This window comes from Protopterus annectens, chromosome 11.part0 (assembly GCF_019279795.1).
Source record: "Protopterus annectens isolate FY-2018-M chromosome 11.part0, PAN1.0, whole genome shotgun sequence".
In the NCBI taxonomy this organism is placed as follows: Eukaryota; Metazoa; Chordata; order Ceratodontiformes; family Protopteridae; genus Protopterus; species Protopterus annectens.
In genome coordinates this window covers 296,450,917-296,478,517 of record NC_056745.1, presented here as the reverse complement: position 1 = coordinate 296,478,517, position 27,601 = coordinate 296,450,917, and the positions used below count along the sequence as shown (strand labels likewise).

Below are 27,601 nucleotides of genomic sequence, written 5' to 3'. Positions count from 1 at the left end.
CTGACTAATTACACACACACAGCTTCCTGCTGGCATGACTTAAAGGCAAAGGTTCTGGTTATCTATGAAATTGTTGAAAGCATCCGAGCATCTCTGTTGCAGATTACTGTATGTTAATGTGTTGTACCATCTCAAACACTGGAAAGAATTCAAAGCACAAAGGAAGACAGGGAATTCTGCATGTGATCTACCAACCAGGGAACCAGAAGTGCTCTGCATGTAGGCACATCATTTCTATTTGTGGGCCTTCACTAAGCAGGCGAACAGACTCTCCTGCTGGGCAAGCAGGTTTGAAGGTATGTCACACTCCACCAAAATCCCCTCACAAAATACCAACACTAGGTCTGCATCCAAGATGGAGGAAACTCGATGCTGAAAAGGAATAGAGAAACACGAACACACCAACAGAGAGAGAGAGACAGAGACAGAAAGGAAAGAAAAGAACACATGAACAGTCAGCAGTTCAGAACATAATATGAACAATGAAACTGAAAACATGAAAACACATCAAGTGAAATGTTTTTCAGAAAAAGAAAGAAAAGTAATTAACTTATTTGTAAAACACAGTAACATTTCCCTGTAATGACTATCCAGTCTCTGATAAATAATTCTGCTTTTTGTTAAAATATCCTTATATTTATTCATTATCATGCCTTTCATATCCGAGATATTGAAATGTTTATATACTCTTGGGAAATGAAATTATGTGATTTCTAAAAGAAGACAAAAAAAAAAAAAGCCAACAATACACCAACATATATTTCTTCATTGTTGCAGAAGATATACCTCTACACCCCAAATGAAAAAAAGCATCTGGGGCTTTAGCATTTTCAGGACTATGGTCAATATCTATGAAAACCAGTTACAATGGGCAGTGTGCAAGAGGTTCGATTCAGCAAAATGTCATTCAAGAGATTACTGTACTCACCAGCATTTATGTTGCATGATTATGCCAGTAGAAAAATGGCAGTCATGGATAGGAAGACACAGAATGACTCTCAACACCTCTGAACACCTTTATAAAAGCTGCTTCACAAAAAGCATGTGTCTTTCTTCTGGGCCACAGCAAAGCAATAATGGTCTTCACCCATTAAACAATGGGAAATGTGCAGAATGCAAAATCTGATGATACTCCATTCATTCTCATGAATGTAAATAACTTTTGGTAAAAGTAAAATTCATCGACTTTCTCATTTGTACTGTTTCAGAGGCTAGGAGGTTTAAGCTGCTTTATGTAGTGACACACATAAGAAACTTTAAGTTAAGTTCTGACTATCCTGTTACATCTACATACTCAAAACTATTAACATTTTTTGTTGGCTTCACATCAATAATTTATTAAGATTGTGTTTCTTTTGGGACCTACATTTATTCTACCACATGCTGATAGCTTTCAAAATGTTAAGAGCAGTCTGTATGCCTGTTTTGGTGTTGTCAGATTGGAACACATTCTGTGCAATACTTTTTTCTAAACTCTGTTAGATGCATTTTTTTTTATTAAAATTAATATCAACATTCATAAACTTCAGTCAAATGAGAATGTTGACTTGGTTAGTCCTGACTGCTCTAAGAATCTTGTCATCCACTGTGTACAAAAAATGCTGCAGTAAAATGACAGTGCTGGAATGACTTCTAATGGTTGGACTTATTTAGCTATTAGGTATAACCTGATAAGCCAGTATCTACTAAATTGGGTTTCATTAAGCCTAATTCTCCAAAATAAGTGTTTTGTTGAAGGAAATAACTTGAAGGATTATTTTGTTTTATGTTTTCTTTATACACTTCATTGTCTACCAACAATATGGCAGCTGTCATGGCCTTGTCCATTTGCTCCCCATATAGAGTGAGAGGTGACACCTATTTATTCCCTGCATAAGTGTGAGTTCCACCATGACAATTACTTCATCCATGCACCCATCAGGAATGTATGACCTGAACACATACTCCTAAAAGTTCGAGGAACTGCTATACCATGCCACATGTATGTCCATGTAATATCTGCACAGGCACACAAACAGTAACAACTGGAATGTAGCTTATCAGTGACAAGTTGAGGTAACTAGACCTCACTTATTTTGCATGTCATGGACCTTTTGTGCTGCAAGTATCAGCAGGATAGCGGGTCAGAGAGCTACCCTCCCCTCAAGATGGGCGAGACAGCATTGGTCACTAGTGTCCAGGTCAGGTATAATGAGAGATATTGTAGCTTTGTCCTTCTATACCATGGAGCCAACTATGAATTGTTTTGCTGTTTACTGAAAGCCAAACTAAACCTGAGGAAACATGGTTAATAGAATTTAATGGAAAACAACAGTTCACCATCACAATTTTTTTTTAAGTCACATTTTCAAGCATATGTATTTGAATCAGTTTATCTCACTTTCATTTAATGAATAAGGGTGTTAGACATACTCTTTCTACCAGTTACTATTATCTTCATCCTGAGGGGATAATGAACAGTGCTGGGCATTATTTTGTTTCTGCTCTATGCTTTATTATACTAATATTATATTATATTATATTATATTATATTATATTATATTATATTACATTATATTAATTTAGATTACGTGTGAAAAAATTTCACAGTGAATATACCAGTTTAAACTATATCATCTGACAACGTCACACACAGTTCGGCAACTTTATCTTTGTATTCACATTGCGTTATTTTCTTTTCAACAGAGATGCTTACATAAACACCTTGTTTTTAATAGCTGATTTCTTTCATATTCACATGCTGCTAGAATTTAGTATATGTATACTTTAGGTTTACATCATCTAGAATATTATTGTCGGAAAAAATTTACAACCAGGAGATTTTCTTTTAAATTTCCCGTGTAGATGAAAATGCAAACGAATACTTACTGCTATAGTTACGACAGTGCGATCTGCAAATGCTGTCATTACTACTTTCTGTAAAATATTCTCCTGTAAAAGGAAATAAAAAATAAACATGATTTAGTGTTTTATTAGCACATTTTCTTAGTCTGCTTCTCTTTGTTTGGTGCCTATTAGACAGGTGTTGAACCTTGTCCTTGAACACAGTTCTTTGTCCTTTTGCCTTAACACTTGTTTGGACTGTTCCATATATGGAATGATTCTTGTAGTATAGCTCACATAGATGGTTACTGCAAAATGCACAAATGCTCTATCTTGGAACACAAACACAAAATGCAAGCAAACCAACTGATGTACATACTTTTACGTACACAAGATATACACTGGTCTACTACCTGAAGTCCAAAAGTTTTGCGTCTCTCTAAATTAAGTTACTATCACAGAGAATGTCAGTTTAAAAGTAGTAAAATGCATTAGGAGTAATCCGTTAACTTCATGGGTAGACTCTTCTCCTCAACACATCAATTTTATAAGAATATTTTACAGAACTTTAAGTTACCCTCCCCCACAGACACACACACACACACACACACACACACACACACACACACACACACACACACACACACACACACACACACACACACATGCTTTCCCTTATACAGGATATTGTTGAAACTTTGAAAAATAATTAAAGTCTGCCAATATTGGTCAACTATAATTCAAGCAGTTTGTCTCAGGTACACTGAAATGATACACACACACACACACACACACACACACACACACACACACACACACACACACACACACACACACACACACACACACACACATGCTTTCCCTTATACAGGATATTGTTGAAACTTTGAAAAATAATTAAAGTCTGCCAATATTGGTCAACTATAATTTAAGCAGTTTGTCTCAGGTACACTGAAATGATACACACACACACACACACACACACACACACACACACACACACACACACACACACACACACACACACACACACACTTTACTTGGAGTGCATGGCAGGACTGTGACAAGACTTCATATAAAACTGAATGTTTTTGTCATTAATGTTTTGTTTTGTACAATGCTTTAAAATATCACATAGGTTTACAGATAAGTACTAGACTAGTTGCCATTGTGGGTCATTTTAAAACTAGTTAATTTCCCATTTTGTGTTTAAAATAACCTATTCCATTTAGTTACAGATTAGACTTATCCATGCCATGGTCAATAATTATATATTCCTCATAATAAGAATCTTTGGGATCATACCACAGAAAATTGAAGGGACCTACGTACGGGATAAAGCATTTAGGAGCTGCCTTTGTCCATTAGTAGTACAGGGGACAGTCCTAGGATACATTTTCTGTTTCCTATCCATAGATCTAAGTTACACTTGAATATGAACAGGGATAGACATTGTTTTATATGGATGGGAGACTGTTCCAGAGCAGCAGTAACCTCTGTGAGATACACCTATCACTCCAAACCATTTGGCTGATTTTGTTGAAGAGGTTTAGATTCCTAAACTGAGTATTGATAATGCCATCTGACTTGCTGATGTGTAGTTAATCCATCAGTAATGGGTTGGAGGATGCCTTGTATGCCAGACACAAGTCAACTCTCAGCAGTCTGTAGGCTACTGAGTACAGTGACAGGGCTTTGAGTCAGTCCATGTAGGGCATGTTGTTTAGGCCTTGTATCCTTTTAGTAAGGTATCTCTGTGGGCATTCTAGTTGTTGCATGTGTCTGGACAGATACATTCCAAAGGGAACATTATATTCAATGCCTAATTAATAAATGGCTAATTAGCCAATCTCAAGTCCTTTCTTGTGGTGGTTTGTCATAGTTCACATTCATAGTACAGATGCTATTGAAACTGTCTTCAAAAGTAATTATACTATGTTAAGAAATTACTGTGTCTTTAAAGTGATTGTTTACATGTTTTTGTGATGTTTTAATTGCTTAGGGGTGCTGTTGAAGCATTAATGATTTTAATAAAGTTTTAATGCAACTGGAAAACATTTTAATACATTTTTATAGTATTTTTTCATAGCTTTTTGCTTTGTTTAAAATAATAATGTCACTGATCTAACCAATTTCTTATCAACCAGGAGGCAGACAGTTTGTATCACATGGAAGTGTTCCAGAAACAAGCTGAAGGAGAGGAGTCAGGCAGCTCTATAGCAGGATGCAACAAGACCAATATTAGTTTTGCTGACATGTACTGAACAAGACAGGCAGATACAATCTAAACATAACTGTTCATCATTAGATTTGGGGGCAGTGCCTACATGAATTGTACAATCCTACTGTAAGGAAGCAATTCAAATACACACAGGAAAAGGTCACAACAATAATATGTCTGCTTGACATTAATACTTTGTAAAAGCCAGGAGGACATAGTAATGGCTGACAGCAGTCAATAGACTTTAACCTTCCACCTCTCCTCATCAGTTTTACTGTACGACAGTGCTTCACATGTTATTCATTCTACAAACTTGCAGAGAGAAGGAACAAAAGCAACCCTGCAGTCACACTACATGACAGACTTCCCAGAGATTTAAGGGATCACAGCAGCAGTTCTTACATGATATAAATACTCTGTGGACTGTGTTAGCCACAAAGGCTACCATTCTGTCAGCTGGTATATGGTATGAGTATGACAGGATGTATCATCCACATTATGGATGACACTACTAGTAGCCATGGTATGGTCCCTCCATTTGCTGCGGCCTTACAGTGACAGGCATGTAGTAGTACTTCTTCATGTTCCTCTCTGGTATAGCAGATGTGGTGAGCAGTCAGTTCTGTGTCACCTGTATTCCTATTCAGTCCTTCATCACTTTTGCCACACATAGTACCCTGCAACTGTGACATCAGATTGGCTATTATACTTATAAAATGTATATTAATTGTACATATCATTCCATGATACAGTGGATATTGCAGGTATCTCAATTTCTCCTAAGCAATACTCTGAGCGATAGTCACATTATGGCAAATATAACATCCAGGAAGGAATTTCTGCCACTGTACAGATGCACTGTATAAAATGGTTATATATCCTTGGCCACCTTATTGTTACTCTATGTATATACCTCTGGGAACAGAGCATCACAACCCCCTCAAGCTTCATTTACTCATACAGATAAAATAGCTCCACTACTCTATACTTTCCCATGCTAGTATGCTGGCATTATAGCAAATAACTGCGTGCATGTATGTGCGTGTTTGTGTGTGTGTGTGTGTGTGTGTGTGTGTGTGTGTGTGTGTGTGTGTGTGTGTGTGTGTGTGTATGTGTGTGTGTGTGTGTGTGTGTGTGTGTGTGTGTTTGCACTTTTCTAAACATATGACTTTTAATATTATGTCCCTGGGCAATAACATCACTTGCAACTGTACTTCACAGCTGCATCTTATTACAGATAAGTCATTTGGTACAAACAGCCAGGCACACTATATGCATTAGGAGAATGCAGACATTTGTGAAGAATACTGGCCATAACTAATCTTTTTCAGTATCTGTAGGAAACATATGGTACTAGCAGAATTATTTTTAGATAGTTGTCTAAGTCATAGTTGTTGCCAACTGGCAGAGCAAGTCTTTATCAATACAACACAAGTGAAATGCACATGTTGATTGAGACCTATGGTCTGTTCCTTTCACTTATGTCCACAGCTCACACTTTGACATTCCAATCTGCTAGTCCCTGTTAAACTAACAGTTAAGTACCGTAACTTTTTAAATCCATTAAGTGAAATATGTTTGTTTCTACTGCTAACAAAGAAATATAGAGGATAAAAGTCAAACTTTGTCCTGCAAGTTCAGAGTAATCAGTGGTCTCCCAATTGGCATTTTGTAGATGTTAGCTTTTATAAGCTTTTTTTTAGTTTTGATCAATTTAAACATCTAAAATAAGAGATATGATTTAGCAAAATTGAAATAAAATGGCAAAGTAGTTATTGTTAAGAATTCACTAGCCAAGAACAAACAGTGAATTGAGGGCTAATTGTAGACACATAAGCAAGAAAGGTCCAAAGTGGAACAGGAAATAAACACAAATATAGAATAGATGCAGTGAAAAGACTGAGAAAATGCACCATATCAGACTTCCAGTGGAATTCCATGAGATGCAGAATTACCTACATCACGGATTTAAACTGAGTGGATAAAATGAAGGAATTACATGCATGTGACAGGGGTGATTGCAGGCTCCCAGTTGCAATTGTGACTACACAAATTAGAAATGGACTAAATTTTAGAACTGTGAATTGCTTAAATATGTTTTTGTTGGGGTGAGCTGTGTCCCCTGCTCCTTGCACCTTCCCTGTGGGGACTTTGCATCTATGTACCTACCTCTGTTTAAACTACATTCAAAATTGCTGTATTTGGGGTAAGGGCAAAAAATACTTTAAAGCTTTGCAGTTCCAAAACTATGCCCATTCACAACTGCTGTGCTTGCAATTACTGACATTCATGGAGGTGCTATAAAAATGGAAGGGAGAATAGGAAGTTCTAGGAATTTATAGTTCGGTTTTCTTCATAGTCAGCAAATGAAATGTGTTAATTAAATACAGTAAGGAGGAGTAGACAAAGCAATGCATACTTTCTTGGTAGAGGCAGGCAATCTTCATGAAAGAGCAAAGAGTTTACTGGTGGTTGTCTGTGTGATCTGTGAGTTTCTGTGGAACACAGACAGAATACTGGAAATAAATGAAGATGGAGGTAATATTATCTTACGAATGCATGCAATTTGAAAGAACTGGAGTTTAAGTAGGCAACAGTAGAAGAAATGGATTTTTGGTTGAGATTCAAGGGATGAGTATCCACTACAGGACTAGCCACTTTGCAGAGTAAACACTGGCTTCACATGATTTGTTCACATTGACTAATGTTGATGTGAAACCCTAACCCTGTGTAGAAATAGAAAAAAAAGGGAGTTGATTATCATCATCATGATGGAAGCCTTATATGGTAACTCAAAGATAGAGGTCATTACGAATTAAATGTATTGAGGAAGGTAGAAATGTAACAGAATATGAGGCAAAAGTGTTGCTATCCCTCAAGCTGTTCCTTGTGGTAATGGAAGTTTTGGGAGGAGATGGCAAAAGAAAGGCTAGAAAATGTATAGGTGTACCTAACAATAGTACTAAATGTTTGACTGCTGGAATCACAGATGGACTAGTATTCATCATATATGAGAATTCACAGCAGGTGACTATCCACTGACCAGTCAGTCTCTAAGATCTTTAAACATCCCCCACATCAGCAGCTTATCCTTATGAGAGGTATCAGCCTGACACTGGGTAGAGAGGAAAGAACAGACCAATACCACATTTTGTTCTTTATAGTGATAGTCAAGCTTAGCTGTTATCAACTAGTATGTTGGTAGCATATGCCTTCATAGGAGTCAAATATGACTACTCAAGATACCCGATAACCCTGGAGCTTACAGATCCCAGGATTAAAGTAAGTGTTCCAGACCCAGAGACACACTCTCTCTCTCTCTCTCTCTCTCTCACACACACACACACACACACACACACACACACACACACACACACACACATACAAAACCACATATACACTATCACCCACAAATGCAAAACATGAGAATGAACCCTCTCACATCCTTACTTCTTTATATGGGCTTTTTTTCTTCTATTCTTATATATCTTTTATTTCTCAGTTTTTTATTTATTTTTTGCACAAGGAGGGAAAGAGAGTCTTTACTGTTGCTGTGATCACAGAAATCAAACATCTACAGCTGTGGTAACAAACACTTGTGTGATTACTGTAGTAAAACATCTACAGTTGTGGTAACATACACTTGTGTGATCACAGTATTCAAACATCTACAGCTGTGGTAACATACACTTGTGTGATCACAGTACTCAAACATCTACAGCTGTGGTAACATACACTTGTGTGATCATTCTAGAAAAACATCTACAGCTGTGGTAACATACACTTATGTGATTACAGTACTCAAACATGTACAGCTATGGTAACATACACTTATGTAATCACAGTACTCAAACATGTACAGCTATGGTAACATACACTTGTGTGATCATAGTACTCAAACATGTGCAGCTATGGTAACATACATAGTGTGATCATACTACTCAAACATGTACAGTTGTGGTAACAAACACCTGTGTGATCACTGTAGACAAACATCTACAGCTTTGGTAACATCCACTTGTGTGATCACAGTACTCAAACATGTAGAGCTATGGTAACCTACACGTGTGTGATCACAGTACTCAAACATCTACAGTTGTGGTAACAAACACTTGTGTGATCACTGTAGTCAAACATCTACAGTTGTGGTAACATACACTTGTGTGATCACTGTAGCCAAACATCTACAGCTGTGGTAACATACACTTATGTAATCACAGTACTCAAACATGTACAGCTATGGTAACATACACTTGTGTGATCATAGTACTCAAACATGTGCAGCTATGGTAACATACATAGTGTGATCATACTACTCAAACATGTACAGTTGTGGTAACAAACACTTGTGTGATCACTGTAGTCAAACATCTACAGCTTTGGTAACATTCACTTGTGTGATCACAGTACTCAAACATGTGCAGCTATGGTAACATACACTTGTGTGATCACAGTACTCAAACATGTACAGCTGCGGTAACATACACTTGTGTGATCACAGTACTCATACATGGGCAGTTATGGTAACATAAACTTGTGTGATCACAGTTCTCAAACATGTACAGCTATGGTAACCCACATGTGTATGTTCACAGTACTCAAACTTCTACAGTTGTGGTAACAAACACTTGTGTGATCACTCTGGTCAAACATCTACAGTTGTGGTAACATACACTTGTGTGACCACAGTACTCAAACATGTGCAGCTATGGTAACATACACTTATGTAATCACAGTACTCAAACATGTACAGCTATGGTAACATACACGTGTGTGATCACAGCACTCAAACATGTACAGCTACGGTAACATACACTTGTGTGATTACAATACTCAAACATCTACAGCTACGGTAACATACACGTGTGTAATTACTGTACTCAAACATGTACAGCTACGGTAACATACACTTGTGTGATTACAGTACTCAAACATCTACAGCTATGGTAACATATAAGTGTGTGATCACAGTACTCAAACATGTACAGCTATGGTAACATACACTTGTGTGATCACAGTACTCAAACATGTACAGCTATGCTAACATACACTTGTGTGATCACAGAACTCAAACATCTACAGCTACGGTAACATACACTTGTGTGATCACAGCACTCAAACATCTACAGCTGTGGTAACATACAATTGTGTGATCACAGTACTCAAACATCTACAGCTGTGGTAACATACACTTGTGTGATCACTGTAGTCAAACATCTACAGCTGTGGTAACAAACACTTGTGTGATCACAGAACTCAAACATCTACAGTTGTGGTAACAAACACTTGTGTGATCAGTGTAGTCAAACATCTACAGCTATGGTAACATATACATGTGTGATCACAGTACTCAAACATGTACAGCTATGGTAACATACATTTATGTAATCACAGTACTCAAATATGTATAGCTATGGTAACATACACTTGTGTGATCACAGTACTCAAACATGTGCAGCTATGGAAACATAAACTTGTATGATCACAGTACTCAAACATGTACAGCTATAACAACTTACACGTGTGTGATCACAGTACTCAAACATCTACAGTTGTGGTAACAAACACTTGTGTGATCACTGTAGTGAATTATCTACAGCTGTGGTAACATACACTTATGTGATTACAGTACTCAAAAATGTACAGCTATGGTAACATACACTTATGTAATCACAGTACTCAAACATGTACAGCTATGGTAACATACACTTTTGTAATCTCTGTAGTCAAACATCTACAGTTGTGGTAACAAACACTTGTGTGATCACTGTAGTCAAACATCTACAGCTGTGGTAACATACACTTGTGTGATCACAGTACTCAAACATGTGCAGCTATGGTAACATACACTTGTGTGATCACAGTACTCAAACATCTATCCTAACATACACTTGTGTGATCACAAAACTCAAACATGTACAGCTATGGTAACATACACTTGTGTGATCACTGTACTCAAACATGTACAGCTATGGCAACTTACACTTGTGTGATCACAGTACTCAAACATGTACAGCTATGGTAACATACCCTTGCGTGATCACAGTACTCAAACATCTACAGCTACAGTAACATACACTTGTGTAATCACAGTACTCAAACATCTACAGCTGTGGAAACAAACACTTGTGTGATCACAGAACTCAAATATCTACAGTTGAGGTAACAAACACTTGTGTGATCACTGTAGTCAAACATCTACAGCTGTGGTAACATACACTTATGTAATCACAGTACTCAAACATGTACAGCTATGATAACATACACTTGTGTGATCACAGTACTCAAACATGTGCAGCTATGGTAACATACATAGTGTGATCACACTACTCAAACATCTACAGTTGTGGTAACAAACACTTGTGTGATCACAGTACTCAAACATGTACAGCTATGGTAATATACACTTGTGTGATCACAGTACTCAAACATGTACAGCTATGGTAACATATACTTGTCTGATCAGAGTACTCGAACATGTACAGCTATGCTAACATACACTTGTGTGATCACAGAACTCAAGCATGTACAGCTATGGTAACATACACTTGTGTGATTACAGTACTCAAACATGTACAGCTATGGTAACATACCCTTGTATGATCACAGTACTCAAACATCTACAGCTACGGTAACATACTTTTGTGTGATCACAGTACTCAAACATGTACAGATATGGTAACATACACTTGTGTGATCACAGAACTCAAACATCTACAGCTACGGTAGCATACATTTGTGTGATCACAGTACTCAAACATGTACAGCTGTGATAACATACACTTGTACTATATTCATTGTAGGGATAAGAGTAGTCATCCAGTACTTGCCCTGGCATCAGTCTTAAGGTGATGGAGACATAGCTTTATAAGATAGCAGTAGAAAAGCCCTCAAAAAGCAAAAAAAATCTAGTCTATAATGTTTTGTCCAGGTTGCAGCCTCACAGATATCCTGCACAGAAATATATCTGAAATATGCAGCTGATGCTTCTACTGCTCAAGTGAAAACAGCTATTATGTGACCATTAGAAGCTTTGCCATGGTGGTCATAAAAAAATGCAGGGCTGCTAATTAACAGTTTGGAAAGTATCTGTGCTTGCAAATTGATCTGCCCCATTTTCATTCAAAGAGCTTCTCTGATTTCCGCCATTCCTTGGTTCTGGACAAGCACTATCTTAACTGTCTGCACACCTCTTGGTAATATAGACATCGTCCCTACCAGTGGTTTATGATTTAGGAAAAAGAATGGTTACTGAATTGGTTGGTTGGTTAGTTGGTTGGTTCAATGCTCCCTCTTATGTAACTTGGATATAAGCAATAGGTTAGTTGTTACGGTAACTCTATTTTACTCTATTGTAATGGAATATGGCCTATGGTATGGTGACCATCAAAGTGTGCAATTCAGACAACCTCCTTGTCAAGACAATGATCACAAGAAAAATGGTTTTCCACGAAAGGAACATGATAATACAATTATAGATTTGGCTCAAAAAGTGAAAATATAAGCTCCTCTGGTACAATGTTCAAATTTCAAAGAGGGAGCCCTGGCTTTCCATGTGGCCTAAAGTAAACCACCTGTGCGAACAATGGAACGACTAAGAACTAAAAACACCAAAATCCACTGAAACGCGAACAGACCTCTGTGTCTTGGGAAATCCACACACTGCTTCAATCAAACCAACGATGGCTAGCAGCACAAAATAACGTTTTCTGAACAAACATATATCTCGGACAATAACAGTATTGTAAAACCATTTAATAAATCCAAACTCCAAAATGGGTTAAGCGCTTTCACTTGTATAATTACAAACTTCATCAGAACACTGAACCTAATATTAACAGATCTTTAAATAACTTTTTTGGCGCCAATTCTTTTTGAAATCTGTCTTACTTATTTAAAGACATACATACACATTTACTAACACAGCACTACTACTTATATGGATTACTATAATACATGCATATTGAATCGCTAAAGTTGTTATTAAAAATTGTAATTAAAAATGCACTTCAAAAAATCAGATTTGTTGCCATAAAATATAGCAAATGCATATGCTGAAGTGTTAGTCACAGAGAATATAGAATGTTACTATTTGACTTTCTAAAGTCACTTACTTACTACAATGAACATGAAGAAAAAATAAAACTAATTTGTAAATATATAATTTCAACACCAATAATGGCTTAATGGGTATGGTATCATTCAAACCTGATGGAGCAGAGGCATCTGTATAAATTTGCCAACATAATTCTTTATATAAGAGCATACCTTTAAAATCTCCCCCACTTTGATCAGCCTGCACGCTATCTACTATACCAAAGTTAAAAAAAGTGACTATCTCCATGTTCTTTAATATGTCTATAAAGCACATTTTTGTCATCCTTTCTTTTAATGCTGTATAAATGAGAATAAATACGTCTATTAAATCTCCTTTCAGTCTTGCCTATGTAGAACCCAGAACAGGTCATACATAAGGCAAGATAAATAACCATTTTCGTTTGGCAATTACCTCCACAGAACTTAATTCTAGTGTGGTTATAGTTATCCAACACCACACTGTCACCCTGAAATATGGTGTAGCATTGATTGCAAGCTCCACATTTAGATGTATTCTTGTATGTGGGGGTCTTGTTGGTATGACCCCTCTCTAAGATGAATTTAATATTAATACCAATTTTGTTGACAAATCTAGGGCCTTTACCTAAGATAGGGGCAATGTCCTGATCTATTAATATAATATGCCAATTGTCAGTCAGGATTTTCTTAACCTTACCAATGTGTGGACCATATTCCAAAATATATGTCTTGTCAAAAGAACTAACGTTGTCGTTGTCCATCTAACTTGAAATAAGAGAAAACTATGTCACTGATAAATGAGGATGTAGACATGAGCATCTTTCATGTCCAAGGCCACAATCAGGGCATGTGTACGATAGAGTGAAAGCCTGTATTTTTTTTTTTTTTTTTAATCTTTGGAAAACTTATTCAGGGTGGAAAAATCTAAGCTAGGTCTTCCCGGTGTACCTTTATTGAGTAAAAGACTGTACCTAGCTCTGCTGAAGGGCTTTTTCTATAGTCTTGAAGGTTACTCTGCGACTAATCTCCTTAGGGCCATCTGATTTTCAGGCACTTTGGTGCACCCCTGAGCTGAGACTGTTACTGCTGAGTCTCTTAACCAACCTTGTTAATGGATTCAGCAGTACTATTTCTAAGACTTTTGCTTTGTGATACTCTGGGTATGAAGTTGACTCTGCATCAGTGATTTCTAAGATGAAACACAATACTTCTTTATCTAATCACTCTCCTGAAATGGTCATGTTCCTTTCAGCTGCCTGTCCTTTACAACTGACGGAGCTGTATGCTGTCCAGAAATGGATTTTGCAGACTTCCGGATGCAGCATTTGCAGCTGCAGTGGCATCACAGCAGTCCTATTCTTCACTTACTGGCATTATTTTTTCCTGGGGATATCTTGGCCTTTGGAACAACAACAGTGCAAATTTTCTGCTAAAAAGTAATCTCAGTTTAGCAATTTACCAAACAGAAAAAGACAATCAGCTAAGGTGTAGCTCTAAAGATTTTAAAAGTAACAAAATGAGTACTTATCAGTCTGTGAGATCAGCATACCTGTCAACCTCTTAGTGCAAGAAATCTAGACAAAGCCGGGCAAAATTGGGGGCCAATGGCCAAAAATAGGGATAGATTTTAAATACTGCCCTTATAAACCAGAAGGTTGCTAGAGTAAAGAGGTTTGTGTTATTATACATTTTCTGAAGCATTTGAAGTCTGAAATTCAAATGTATGTCATTATTTAGTGACTTCAGACCTCAGATCATCCCATGATTTGTCAGAAAACCACAAATCTTATGAGGAATACACCAAAAACATGAGGCAAAAATCTGGACAGTCTGTGAAAATCTGGTCAGTTTACAGGTATGGAGATCAAAGTCTGGTCTGTGGTGTACTGATGACTAAACAGCTTGATTAAATCAAGGAGAACTAAAGATGGCACACATTCTCTGCTTTCTACCCAGCATCAGGCTGATGCCTCTTGTGTGACAAGGAGAACTGTTCCTGTACATGAGGGGGACATCCCAAGATCTGGGTACTGACCAATCAGTGGGCATCTGCCTATAGCAAATTCTCATGTATAATGAATAGTACTGCAGCAGTGGTCCCTACAAATAACATTAAATAGCTCTGTATGAATGTGGCTCTATTTTACTAGCAGAAAATTTGAGGGGAAAAGGCAGGATGGCTGTTAAAGGAGCTTGAATTGTCTGAGAAGCAGTGTAGAGCTGGAATGCAACTGGAAATATAGGTACAGTCGGGGGTACAGAGGATGGGGTTAGGCATCAGGAAGGTATTAAAATGATTTAATCTTACTTGAGGGTAAGAGTGTGATTCTAGCAAAAATGGTTAGAGAGAACAGCAAACAGTAGATGAGAATGGATTAGGGCAGATGTCTTAAAATTAAAATTTCACTGTAAGGAAGGGTGTTAATCCAGTAAATATTCTACTGACTCTGTAATATATTTGGTGAAAAATGCTGGTAGATCGTAATACCAAACAGTCTAAAGCAGTAGGAAAAATAGTGTTTGGACTGAAGGCATCTAGAGAGTGGACAGAGGGAAAATAAGGGGACTAAGGCAGGGGGTGGGGGGAGTGCCAGATTTGAAAGTGCACATGTAAGCAACCAAAAAAGTGTGAATAACAAGATGAAGATGTGGTTATGGAGTTAAGAGGCTGCAAAAGAAAAGTAAGAAAGGAAAATGATACTTAGAAGAAATGTCAATGGAATTTGTTATGGACAACTATGTACTGTTATAAAACAGGCATTTGTACAATGGTAGAGGGAAATCAGATGATAAGAGAGGTAGGGAGTGCCTACAAAGAGATGGACGTTACTTTCTGAAAGCGGAAGCAGCATAATAAACAAGGAAATTTCAGAAGGTAAAAAAATTGAAGAAAAGAAAGGCAGAAGAGGGGGGAGGAGGTTAGGTCCAGGGCAGGACCAGCAGATGAAATTTTTAGATGTGTTTTTTTCACTTTAGCTCACTTGACAAAAGAAAGGAAAACTGTTGGAAACAGCAGCTCAAGAGGAAATGACATGCAGTGGAAACAGTGCTATTCTATATACTGTATCACTGTAATGAGGTTGGAGACATAGGAGGAATTTTGTGATGAACTGGAAGAAATACATAGGATGGGGGTAAAGAAGTAATTTGCTTTAAACCTGGATACAAAGCGATATGTCAAAATATAGGGAAAGGCTAGAAGTGATGATACAGAGTATGGGAACAGTAAAAAGAATCTTTAAAGAAGAGGAAAGTTGGGGAGGGAAAATGTTCCAGGGCGAACTGAGTGAAATAATGGGGCATTACAGAATCACTGTGAAACATATAGAGGACAAAATGGAGAAGGTAGTAGATGAGGAAAAATTAGAGATGGGACAAGCTCAGCAGATTGTGAAACTGAAGTGTTGTACATAACTATGGATGGAAGAAGAGGTATATTACATACTTATGTGGAAAGGTACACCTAGGATACAAATATTTTTCTTCTGTGTTTGAAATAAAATAAGGTTAAAACTTATAAATGATGTCATATCATCTATAACTTGTCTGTACATCCTCATATTTTAACACCCCCTCCAAATATATATGTATACAGCTAGTTTTTATTACTGGAGCTGATGTTTAGTAAGAGTAGTGCTGTATATTACCAAGTACTGCAGAATCCTTGTTTTAAAATTACTCTTTTATCTCCGCAGCATTGTGGTCAAGTTATATAAAGTACACTTCTTAGGGCAATAAATAGAATTACTTAATACCATGATATGTTCTTTTCTTTTCCTAGGATGGGGTAGGATTCATCAAGTCCAAACAGATAAAATGGCCATTTCATCACATTTCAAATTAAACAACAAATAAATAAATAAATAAATAACAGGCTGTAGGTGAAGTGTGTAAGTGTGTGTGTGTGTGTGTGTGTGTGTGTGTGTGTGTGTGTGTGTGTGTGTGTGTGTGTGCGTGTGTGTGCCATTTATATCTCTCCCTGCATCCTATTACTTAATATAACATTCTCCAGAATTTTACAACCCCAGAGAAAGTTTGTTTACTTTATTATAGTGATTCATTGATCTAACTGGACTTCATGAAAGAGGAAAAATGCAGTTGAAAAAATCTTACCACAACAGAAGAAGTCCTTTTCACTGTTGTGGTATTCATTACCTAGGGGATCTCCTAGCAAGGATAGCCTGATATCCAGCCAGTATTCCAAAGCCTTTCCATCCTCCTAGCGCCTTACATCAGCTGTATGCTCACCATCCAGGTGTAGGACATAAAGGTGACATACACATGCTAGATACTCAGAATTGAAATGTCCCAGGAGAACTAGAGCAACCCCAGGAAAAAGGAGAACAAGCACATCCAGGAGAAAAGAGAAACAGGAGAAAATAGGGCAAGGTGGTAAAGACCCCTCAACCAGCAAAGTATTCCAACAGAAGAAAGAAAAATAAGGGGACAGGAGAGAGGGAGCAAATACTGCAACAGTGAAAAGAAGGATATCTACTGTTATGGTAAGATTTTACACAATTGTACTATGTCCTTCCATGTCAGTGCTGCAGTATTCATCACTTAAGGGAGTGTACGAGTGTTACTGTAAAGGGTGGGGGGAAGAAGGCACAGAGGACCCTCACACAAACCCATGAAAAATAGCCCTGGCAAATCCTGTCCTGGTTCTGGAAATGACACCCAACTTGTAAAACTTAATAAAAGTGTGTACAGAGGCCCAATTAGCAGGTTCAAGAATGGATCTAGTATTTAAACCACTGAAGAAAAATGCAGAAGAGGCTACTGCCCTCATAGAAGGAGCTTGAACTGAAGCAGACAGCTGTTTACCATGAAAAGAATAACAAAAGGAAATGGCCTTAGAAATCCAGGAGGAGATGGTTTCCTAAGAAGCCAGCAAATCCAATGTCTAGGAATGAAAAGAAACAAAAAGTTGCTCAGATTTACAAATATCTTTAATTTTATCCAGATAATACCTGAGTTGTCTATGTCGATACAAGGTGTGGACCTTCTCTCTAGCAGACTGCAGAGAAGGAAAAAAAAGGAATGATGCTGGGTGAACTGATTAATAGACAACTCATTGACAACCTTGGTCATAAAAGAAGGATTAGTATGCAGAGATACTCCACCCCTATGAAAAATCACAAAGGGAGGAGTTGCCATCAGATAAAACAGTCTTCCAGGGTTCACTATTACAAAAAAGAATAAGCAGGCTCAAAAGGAGCTTGAGTCAATTTTTCAAGGACAAAATAAAGACCTCCAGAGGAAGGAACAGGTTTACTTGAGGGTCTGATATGAAGGATGCCTTTAAGGAATTGTTTGACCTCAAAATATTTTCCATTAAGCCATATAAGATTTTCTGGTAGTGAGTTTCCCAGCCTCCTGCAGTACCTAAGGATATCCTCAGAAAAGTGGTATCAGAATGGGATCAAAATCCTATCAAAACAAGGGCCAGTGGTGGGTTCAAGGACAGACAAGCAGAGACTGCTGACAAGTGAGCTTTAACAGAATAATATGCCAAAACAGTATGCAGCAGTTCACACAAGTAATAAAGGACCAAAGAGACCCCCACTGAGAAGGGATCCTGGTGATGCTTGAGATGCTAAACTGAAAATCTTTTCCATTAAGCCATATAAGATTTTCTGGTAGTGAGTTTCCCAGCCTCCTGCAGTACCTAAGGATGTCCTCAGAAAAGTGGTATCAGAATGGGATCAAAATCCTATCAGCCAAAGTGTCAACTGAACAGTAGACAAGTGATGGTGAAAGAGAGACCCCTTAACTTGTGTGAGACGATCTTTCTGGAGAGGTAAGTTGTGATGATGGCCCTGCCAGATGAAAGAGAAGGGGGAACCAATGATGCCTGGGCCAAAAGGGAGTCAACAGTAAGATTCTCGTAGAGTCCTTCATGATTTTGTGTAGGACCCTGAGAAGCACAAGAAGAGGAGGGTAAGCATACAGAAATACCCCTTGCAAGAAAAAGACATGGCGTCTAGTAATCCACCTGACATGTCAGAGGACTTGGGACTCTGGAACAGAAGCAAGGAAGTTGCCTGTTCAGAGGGGAGGCAAAAAGATCCACTTGAGGAATACCTCACCAATGCACTATGTCCAGAAACACCTCTCTGTGGAGCATCCATTTGTGAGGTTGTGTCCTGGACCTGCTAAGAAAGTCTGCAATGAGGTTGTGTTCTGAAGGAATGTAAACCACCCGAAGAGTAATATAATGGTGGATAGCTAAATCCCAGGCCTAAAGAGCTAGTCTGTAAAGAAGATAAAACATTATGTTCCCTGTTTGTTGATGTACCACATAGCTGTGGTGTTGTCTGTAAAGACCTTTAAAGAGCCTGAAGACCAAAGAGAATGGAAAGCCTGAAGAGCAAGAATAAGTGCCCTCATTTCTTTTATGTTGATGTGGTCTGACCTCTGATGAACTGGCCATACACCCGAACCTTCAGATTGTTGTAAATGGAGCCCTGCCCCAAATCTGAAGCATCTGAGTTTTCAAACTACAGGTCAATTGCCCTTCTCCCTAACATAGCCAAAATTATTGAAAAATGCACACACAGAGAACTCCTTGATTATCTACTAAGCAATAATCTCCTATCTGCATCTCAACATAGCTTCAAACATAACACAGTACAACCACTGTCCTTGTTAATTTTACAAACTCAATCAACCAGCTTAGACATGACAACCAGCTTGTCTCGTCTATCTTTCTTGATATGTCTAAGGCCTTTGATACTGTATCCCACCAAAAGCTACTAAATGAGCTAGCTTCCTTAAACCTAACCAAGCCAGCCCTCTTCTGGTTTTTCAGCTACTTAACTGACCACCAACAGGCAGTTAAGTGGCAAAATGAATTCTCCACACTATTACCAGTCTCAGTAGGAGTACTCCAAGGCTCAGTTCTTGGTTAATTGCTCTTCACCATGTTCACCAACAGGCTTAGCACAGCAACCCAGCATGCAACCATTGTTCAATACAAATATGACTACCCCCTCATATTTTCAGCTTCCTCTCTACCAGAACTCCTACAAACAACCCAACAATCTTTTCAAGACATTGAAAAATACCTCTCAAATTCTAAACTCATACCCAGTCCAAATAAAACAAAGCTTCTGCTTTTCACTAATAGCAACATTTTTTAATAACACTCCCTCCTTCACCATCTACTCCACCAATAAAACTAAAATTGAACTTGCCCAGCACACCAAACTCCTTGGAGTCACAATTGACAACAGCCTAAAATTTGACAAACATCTCACTCTAATTATCAAAATGTTCCACATTAAGATAGGCTCACTATACAGAGTCAAGCCATACCTGACTGAGGCCACTAGACATTCCATAGCTAGGACTCCTCTATTCTCTACACTTCTATATGCCTCACTAATATTCACTATTCTCAGAAAATCAGATTTAAACAAACTGGAGTCCTGCTTTAACAAAATTGCAAGATTCACTACTAACCTCCTTTATAGATCACATCACTGCACAACACTTCAAAAACTAAATTGTATTGAACTACCCAGTCTCCTATCCCTCAATCAACTAACTTTCATTCATTTCATCTTCCACTGTTCAGACAACTGTCCAACACTCAAGAACTTAATGCAGCCATACTCAAATGGCAGTCCACTATGATCCTCCAACAAACCACTACTCAAAGTAACTAAATCTAATAATTGTTATGGTAACTCTCTATTCTCTCACCAGATATCTAAGTTGTGGAATTCCATGCCTCAGACAATACTAAATTCTAGCAACACATCCACAATTAAGGAACACCTAACCAAAAACTGGCTTTGCTACCAAACTAATCTAGGCTGATCATTCTGTCCTTCCTTGTTCTTACAACTAAAATATCTCTTTCCTTACTAAATTCTAATAACTTCTAGAAACACATCCAAATTTAAGGGAAACCTAATCAAAAACTGGCTTTGCTCCCACACTAATCCAGGTTGATCATTCTGTCCTTGTTCTTACAACTAAAATATCTCTTTCCTTACTAAATTCTAATAACTTCTAGAAACACATCCAGATTTAAGGGAAACCTAATCAAAAACTGGCTTTGCTCCCACACTAATCCAGGTTGATCATTCTGTCCTTCCTTGTTCTTACAACTAAAATATCCCTTCCTTTTCTAAATTCTAACATCCATGCTATCCCTTCTCTCATAGAATTCCAATTTCTCTCTACCTATCTGAAGCTCACTACTGCTCCATTTTTATCTACCTATCCCAAGCTTCCTACAGTTTCATCATATTCCTTCCTTCTTGTACGTCACCTCAATATTGTCTTAACTATCACTGTTTAGAACAAGTAACACTAGCATAGCAACAATCAGACGTATTGTTGTTCACATATCATACATGTATCTCATAAATATTTACCACCAAAACCATGATATTGATCTACTGATCAGTCATTTCTCTATGATGACACAAGCTATTTCATGCTAGTTTATTTGTTAGCTTTCTTTTTTCCACTTTATATCACTCTCTGAATTGTTATTGTTTATGTATAAATTATTTACTACCTATATTTACCAAAGTTATGCCTTCTTGATTGTTATTGATTTCTTGTATTGTTTTTAATGTGTTTTTGTAATGGAGCTTTTCTCCCTAGGCCTCTGTTGAAAAAGGGTCACTGGCCCAGTTGGACATCCCCAGTAAACAAATGTAAAATAAATAAATAAATCTGTGTACAGATCTTCAGTAGGGGGTGAGGATCTGAAAAGTTAGACCCAGACTGAGGGAGATCTGATGAATCCACCTCAGAAACTTGAGTCTGACACAAGGAAGTAAGAAAGAGGACTGGAAATTCCAAAGAATGGGAATGCTGGAACCAAAATGCCTTCAGGTACCACTTAAATTTCTTCATATGAAGCTTCACAAAGGAGAGGAATGGAATAGTAGATGCCATGAACCCTGGAAGTCAGAGAAATTCCCTTGCTGGAATGAGAGAAAGAGGAACAAGAAACTGGAAATAGGTTGTCAGAGACAGAAGTTTGGGAGAAGGAAGAGAAGCCAATATTGGAATGGCTTGGAATGGCTTCTGCATCCCAGAAAAATATGATCTTGAGATGGAGTCAGAATTGACTTCTTGAGATTGATGGTGAATCCCAGACTGTGAAGAAGCATCATGGTAAAGTGCATCCCCTGCAGAAGCCTGGCCCAAGAGGGAGCCTGAAGAAACAGGTCATCCAGGTAGGGAAGTATTTGGATTCTCTGAATCCTGCAAAAGGCTATGACAGGGAACAGACATTTGGTAACCACCCTTGGGGCTGTAGAAAGACCAAAGGGAAAAGAAGAGAACTAAAGATGACAGGAAGAAACAGAGAAATGCAAAAACTTCATGAAAAGAGGGTGAATGGGAATAAGAAGATATGCATCCTTTAGGTCTAGTGAGACCAAAAAGGTCTGTGGAAGTAATGGCAAAAACAGAGTCTGAAGGGACAGTATCTTTAAGGAAGGAATCTTTATAACAAGTATTTAGAAAAATAAGGATCCCAGTCTTATTCCCAAGATCCTTCTTTTCTGGGAATGACAACCATTCTGGAATAAAGCTCTGTTCCTCTTTGGGAGTCTTTAATAGGTCGAATGGTGCTTTGATCCAGTAAATCCTGCAGAACCCAATAAAAATGAGGAAGTTGGTCTGGAGGGGTTTGAGGGAGTCCCAAGAAGGGGGGGTGTTCTATACTATAAAATAACATTGACAGATAATGAACAAAACCCAGGAGTTGGACATTATCTGTTTACAGACAAGGAGAGCCAGGGAAAGCCTCTGAGACAGGGTACCCTGGCAAAAGTAATGGGAGAAAATGTGTCAGATGGTGACAGGTTTGTCCTAAAAATGGGACTTTTGCATTTTGGAAGTCTGAGTGAGCTTATCAGGGAATACACACTTAGAAGCCCTCTTTCCCTTATAAGGCTGATGAGACTGCCTATGCACCAAGGCAGACTTAGAAAGATAGTTTCTCTGAAATGTGGATGTGGGAGAAACCACTGACTTAAGGTAGTGTGAAGCACCTAAGCAGAACAAATATCCACAACAAGGCACTTATCTGTAAATGGCTCAGTTGAAACTAGCTCAGCAAAAGGCATTCACACTGGGGCTTGAACTGGTGGCAAAGAAGTTTTGAGTATACAATGTACATATGTCAACTTTATGCCCTGTGCCTGAGCAGGGAGCATACAGCTGACATGAGATGCTGGGAGGGGGTCTATATCATCAGATCAAATGTTTACAATCTTGAACGCTCTAAAGAGTGAAAATGCCGGAACTCGAAGTGCTTTTTTTGAGATCGCAGTAACAGTGAAGATTGGAATATTTGCCCTTTCCTCACTGTAGTGCGATTTCGGAGTTGGAATATATATTTAGTGGGGGGTGAGGGAAAGAGTGAAGTCTCCTACAATAAGGAGTTTGAGTTCCAGTATTTTTGCTCTTTAGAGCATTCGAGATTGTAAATATTCGATCCTGATGATATAGACCTGCTGGGAGGATGTAAAGGCTTTGTTATAGTGCCCATATTTTGGGCTGTTCTTGGCAAGAGATCTATTAGGTGATGAATACTGCAACAGTGATATGGAAGAACAAGGCAGTTTCATGAATGTGTTTTCTTAAATTTCCTTCTAAAAACAGTCCAGATTTTTAAGTTGCAATGGTGAAAAACACATATGAAATAAAAGATATTCTTCATAGCATCTTAAGTTTCACTTGCACGGTAAATAGTAAATTACCTCTAAAGTTAGACTTTACACTTTAGAAGTTCAGTTTTCAGCTTGTAAAATGGAGCACTAGTAGAATAGGGTGAATGCACTTGTTTTCTGAATGTTGAATTAGAAAACAGAGTAAAATTGCCTCTCCAGCACCCCAGGTTCAATTAGTGGCTCAAGTGCTTGATGGAGTGGCAGGGAGGGTGGGGACACTTATCTTAGGGTGAAAAGTGGTTATATGGGCAATTCTCCTGATGTTCCTAGCAGAGTCTTCGCTTGGCTTGTCCAGGGGAGTGTATAGTCAAAGACAGAACTCATTTACAAAAGTGAAGTGTTGCACTTCTTGTCAACAACTTATCTCACTGCTAAAATAAATTTTTCAAATATGTTGTTCCATAGACACTCATGGTTTTATTGGGTAAAACTCTGTGATTCATATTCAGAAGATTGTAAGACTGCTATCTAACTGAATCTGTGTGTGTGTGTGTGTGTGTGTGTGGTGTGTGTGTGCGTGCGTGTGTGTGTGTGTGTGTGTGTGTGTGCGCGCGCGTGTGTTGTAGTGGACTGGCATCTATATCAGAAGATCGAACGCTAAAAATAGTGAACACTTTTTTATCGAACTTAAAAACACGAAACCTTAAAATGTCGAAGGAGCAGATCAGCTAATTTTTTCCCCAAGGAAAAAATTTGCTGATCCAAAAAAAAAAAAACAATGTACAGGCAAAATAAAGTAGGGGGCTTCACCCCCCCCACACCCCCCAACTTAAATATACCAACTTCAAGATCAAACCACAGTGGAGAAAACAGCAAAGTCCAGAGAATGGCCCATCGATTTTTTTCCCCTGGGAAAAAAATTGATGTTCCATGCCTTCGACATTTTCAGGTGTCACGTTTTAAAGTTTGATATAAGAGCATTTGCTAATGTAAGCATTCCCTCTTCTTATAGGAACCCTTGGAGTGATTTTATCATTCAGAATTTTTGTTTTCTCTACCTTGCATACTCACTAAGTGATAGATAGAGCTCTGCCATCCACATGACCCTGAACAGGATAAGGTAGGTGCTAATGAATGAATTCAGTTCACTGAAATTAGTGTAAGACTGAACTCTATTGATTCTGCTCAACACAAGCCTACCTTTTTGGTAAGCGGACTGTTTTTATATATTTCATCATGCACCGATGCTAGCATGCATTTCCTTGTTGTATTCAGAGGCACGGAATATTACTTACTGTTGCCATGTCAATAGAAGCTGTGGCTTCATCCATTATGAGGATACTGCTTTTGCGTACAAATGCTCTTGCTAGACAGAACAATTGTCTTTGTCCCACACTGAAATTCTCTCCACCTTCAGTCACTAACGCATCTAGAAAAATCAATAGCAGTGTTAATAAACCAAATTTAGACTTGCCTTTTTGTAAATTATCTGCTGTTAATCACTAAGGTTTGTATTTGTGTCAGCATTAGAGCAGCAGGAGCTTGCTTATAGAAAATGTTTTCTTTACCAGTATGCCCGGTCTTAAAACAAACCCTCTTCTTTGCACAAATGTTCCCACCAATGTTTACTGACATTCCTTTGACAGCCTAACCACGTGACAAGTTATGTTCTTGCCAGTCCAGCAGCATGTGTCTCCTGGCATAGCCGTTAACCAATCCGGAACACATCTCAACCAAATCAGGGACAAATCCAGAAATAATCAGGGACACTTAAAATATTAACACTATTAACTTAAGACATTGACTGAATAAAAGAATGTGAATTAATATACAGTTTCTGAACTAAAAGAAGCCTACAATTCTAATTACTATTATTATTTATTAATTACAGTTCACCACGTTTTCTCAACAGTCACAGTTTTAAAATGGATTAAGAGAGACAGACTTAAAATTTGATTCGAAATCAGGGATGTCCCTGAAAATCAGGGACATTTGAGAGGTATGTCTCTCAGTTTGGCCAATACATTTCAACTGTCTATATTTTGTATGGCTGCTCCTAATGTTTTCTCAAATTTTTGCTAACTCACTCCTAACAATTGGACATTTTTTGAGAATTTCTATGTTAATGTGCAATGTGCAATTTACTAATGTTTATGATTACTTTCTAGTGATTGAAAGTATGTTATTATGTATCCATACAGCCTGATAATTATGTATTAACTATATACAATTACTCCCCACCCTATGTTAATGTATGTATATCTCTTTCACTTTGTATTTATTCTGTACAATAGATTACTTGTGGAGCTTTTCTCTCCAGGTCTCCATTGAAAATGGGTTTCTGACCCAGTGGACTTTCCCGGTCAATAAATAAATAAATAAATAAAATAACATACCAGCATTTAAAAAGTGTTGCTGATATGGAATATTTTCAGTCATTATAGTTTGATTTTTGTCTAGTGATGGAGATAAAAGTTGAGAGCCAGCTATGTTGGAGCTTTTGTCTGTTTCGACCGCCTTTCCACATGTACAGCCACCTTACATGGTTAACTGTTTTCTAGTCCATATTGTTTTCTGCTAGTAAACACTGTCTTGCAAATAGCACATTGAAAGCATCTTCCTTTTCTGATCCTGTAGTCACATGTCTTGCTTACCAGTCAAATTATCTTTACCATCTCTTTGTCTAAATTCCTGTCTGAACAAATGGAATATAAGAAGCTAACTCCGCATCTGCTATCACTGGAGTTCAGTATAGAGATGCCAATGTACCCCTCCTGGTTTCTTGTGCCTAATCTGACTTTAGAAGGCAGAATAATGCTTGGTCATGCATTGTCCAGTATCATAACAAATGGCTATGCATCCAACTTTCCTCAGCATGCTGACTTATACCCTCCCTCTGGATAATGAATTCTAGTGGTACATAATGGAATAATTGAAAACTGGAAAGAGGTTTGGTTGCTTTCCTTTCACTGAGGAGATATCCAGTGCCACACTTTACTTTTACAACCATCAAGGACATTAAAATGACTCATTTCAGTAATGAAGGTCTTTCCTGCAAATTGAAGATAGTGAACTTTAACATAATATCCCTGATATACTTTCCATATCTGAGCTCTAGCTAAAGTCCAGCCTGTCTGCTCGAAATGAAATTATTCATACCTGCAGGTACTTTAGGAAAATCTGACAATGAAGAACAGAACTGGAGTGGTGTCATGCTTGGTATGAAACAAGTGTTTTACACACCCCATAAGTGTGATGCCTGTATAAACTTATGTGGATGGGCAGTGCTGCAGGTACTGTATGGTGACACAATCAAAGTGTCGATTCACTGCCTTGCTACTACCTCTTGACACATTTAGCTGACCGCATGCTGTCCTCAGTATTGTTAAAAAAGTGCGGCCTACTTGTAAAACAGGTCCCTTCTGAGAACATTGTTCTCATTTGGTAAATAAGAAGAAGGTCTCTCTAAGAAGAAAAATGCAGACTGAAGCAGAGAAGTATGTTCCGTCAAAATAATTTTCCCATTCTGTTTTCATGAAGTGGTATAGAGCCGTTTATATTAATTTACCGTACGTGCTCTCTTTGGACAGATCATTATCACTGGTCTCGTTTGCTGTTGTCATCTGTGACTCTCCTTACTCTTGGGCTGACACGCATGGAAATCATCAAGGCAGGTGATGGGGTTACACACACTGTGCTGCAAATTTCAGCTGAAGAAGACAGCTTGCACCTACGTATCCAGATGGAAAAGTAAAGATATTTGGCTTTTTTCAGAGGGATGGAGAAATGTGAAGGCCAAAATGGTCTAACAGTTTAAATAACATCAGTTTCTACA

At 38.0% G+C, this 27,601-nt stretch overlaps 1 protein-coding gene across 9 annotated transcripts in view; it reads right to left on the bottom strand.

Annotated features, from left to right (window-relative positions):
- Positions 1–27,601, bottom strand: part of ABCC9 (ATP binding cassette subfamily C member 9) — a 1,652,866-nt gene that overhangs the window by 8,965 nt on the left and 1,616,300 nt on the right. For 7 of the 9 annotated variants that reach the window (XM_044087794.1, XM_044087796.1, XM_044087792.1 and 4 more), the window contains 3 exons: positions 25,062–25,195; positions 2,869–2,931; positions 196–372 (listed from right to left, as the gene is read on the bottom strand). In XM_044087794.1, coding sequence (XP_043943729.1) covers positions 235–372; positions 2,869–2,931; positions 25,062–25,195 — 335 coding nt within the window. In that variant the 3' untranslated portion in view covers positions 196–234. The remainder of the gene's footprint in view (positions 1–195; positions 373–2,868; positions 2,932–25,061; positions 25,196–27,601) is intronic. The other 2 variants (XM_044087793.1, XM_044087801.1) reach the window with 1 other exon arrangement.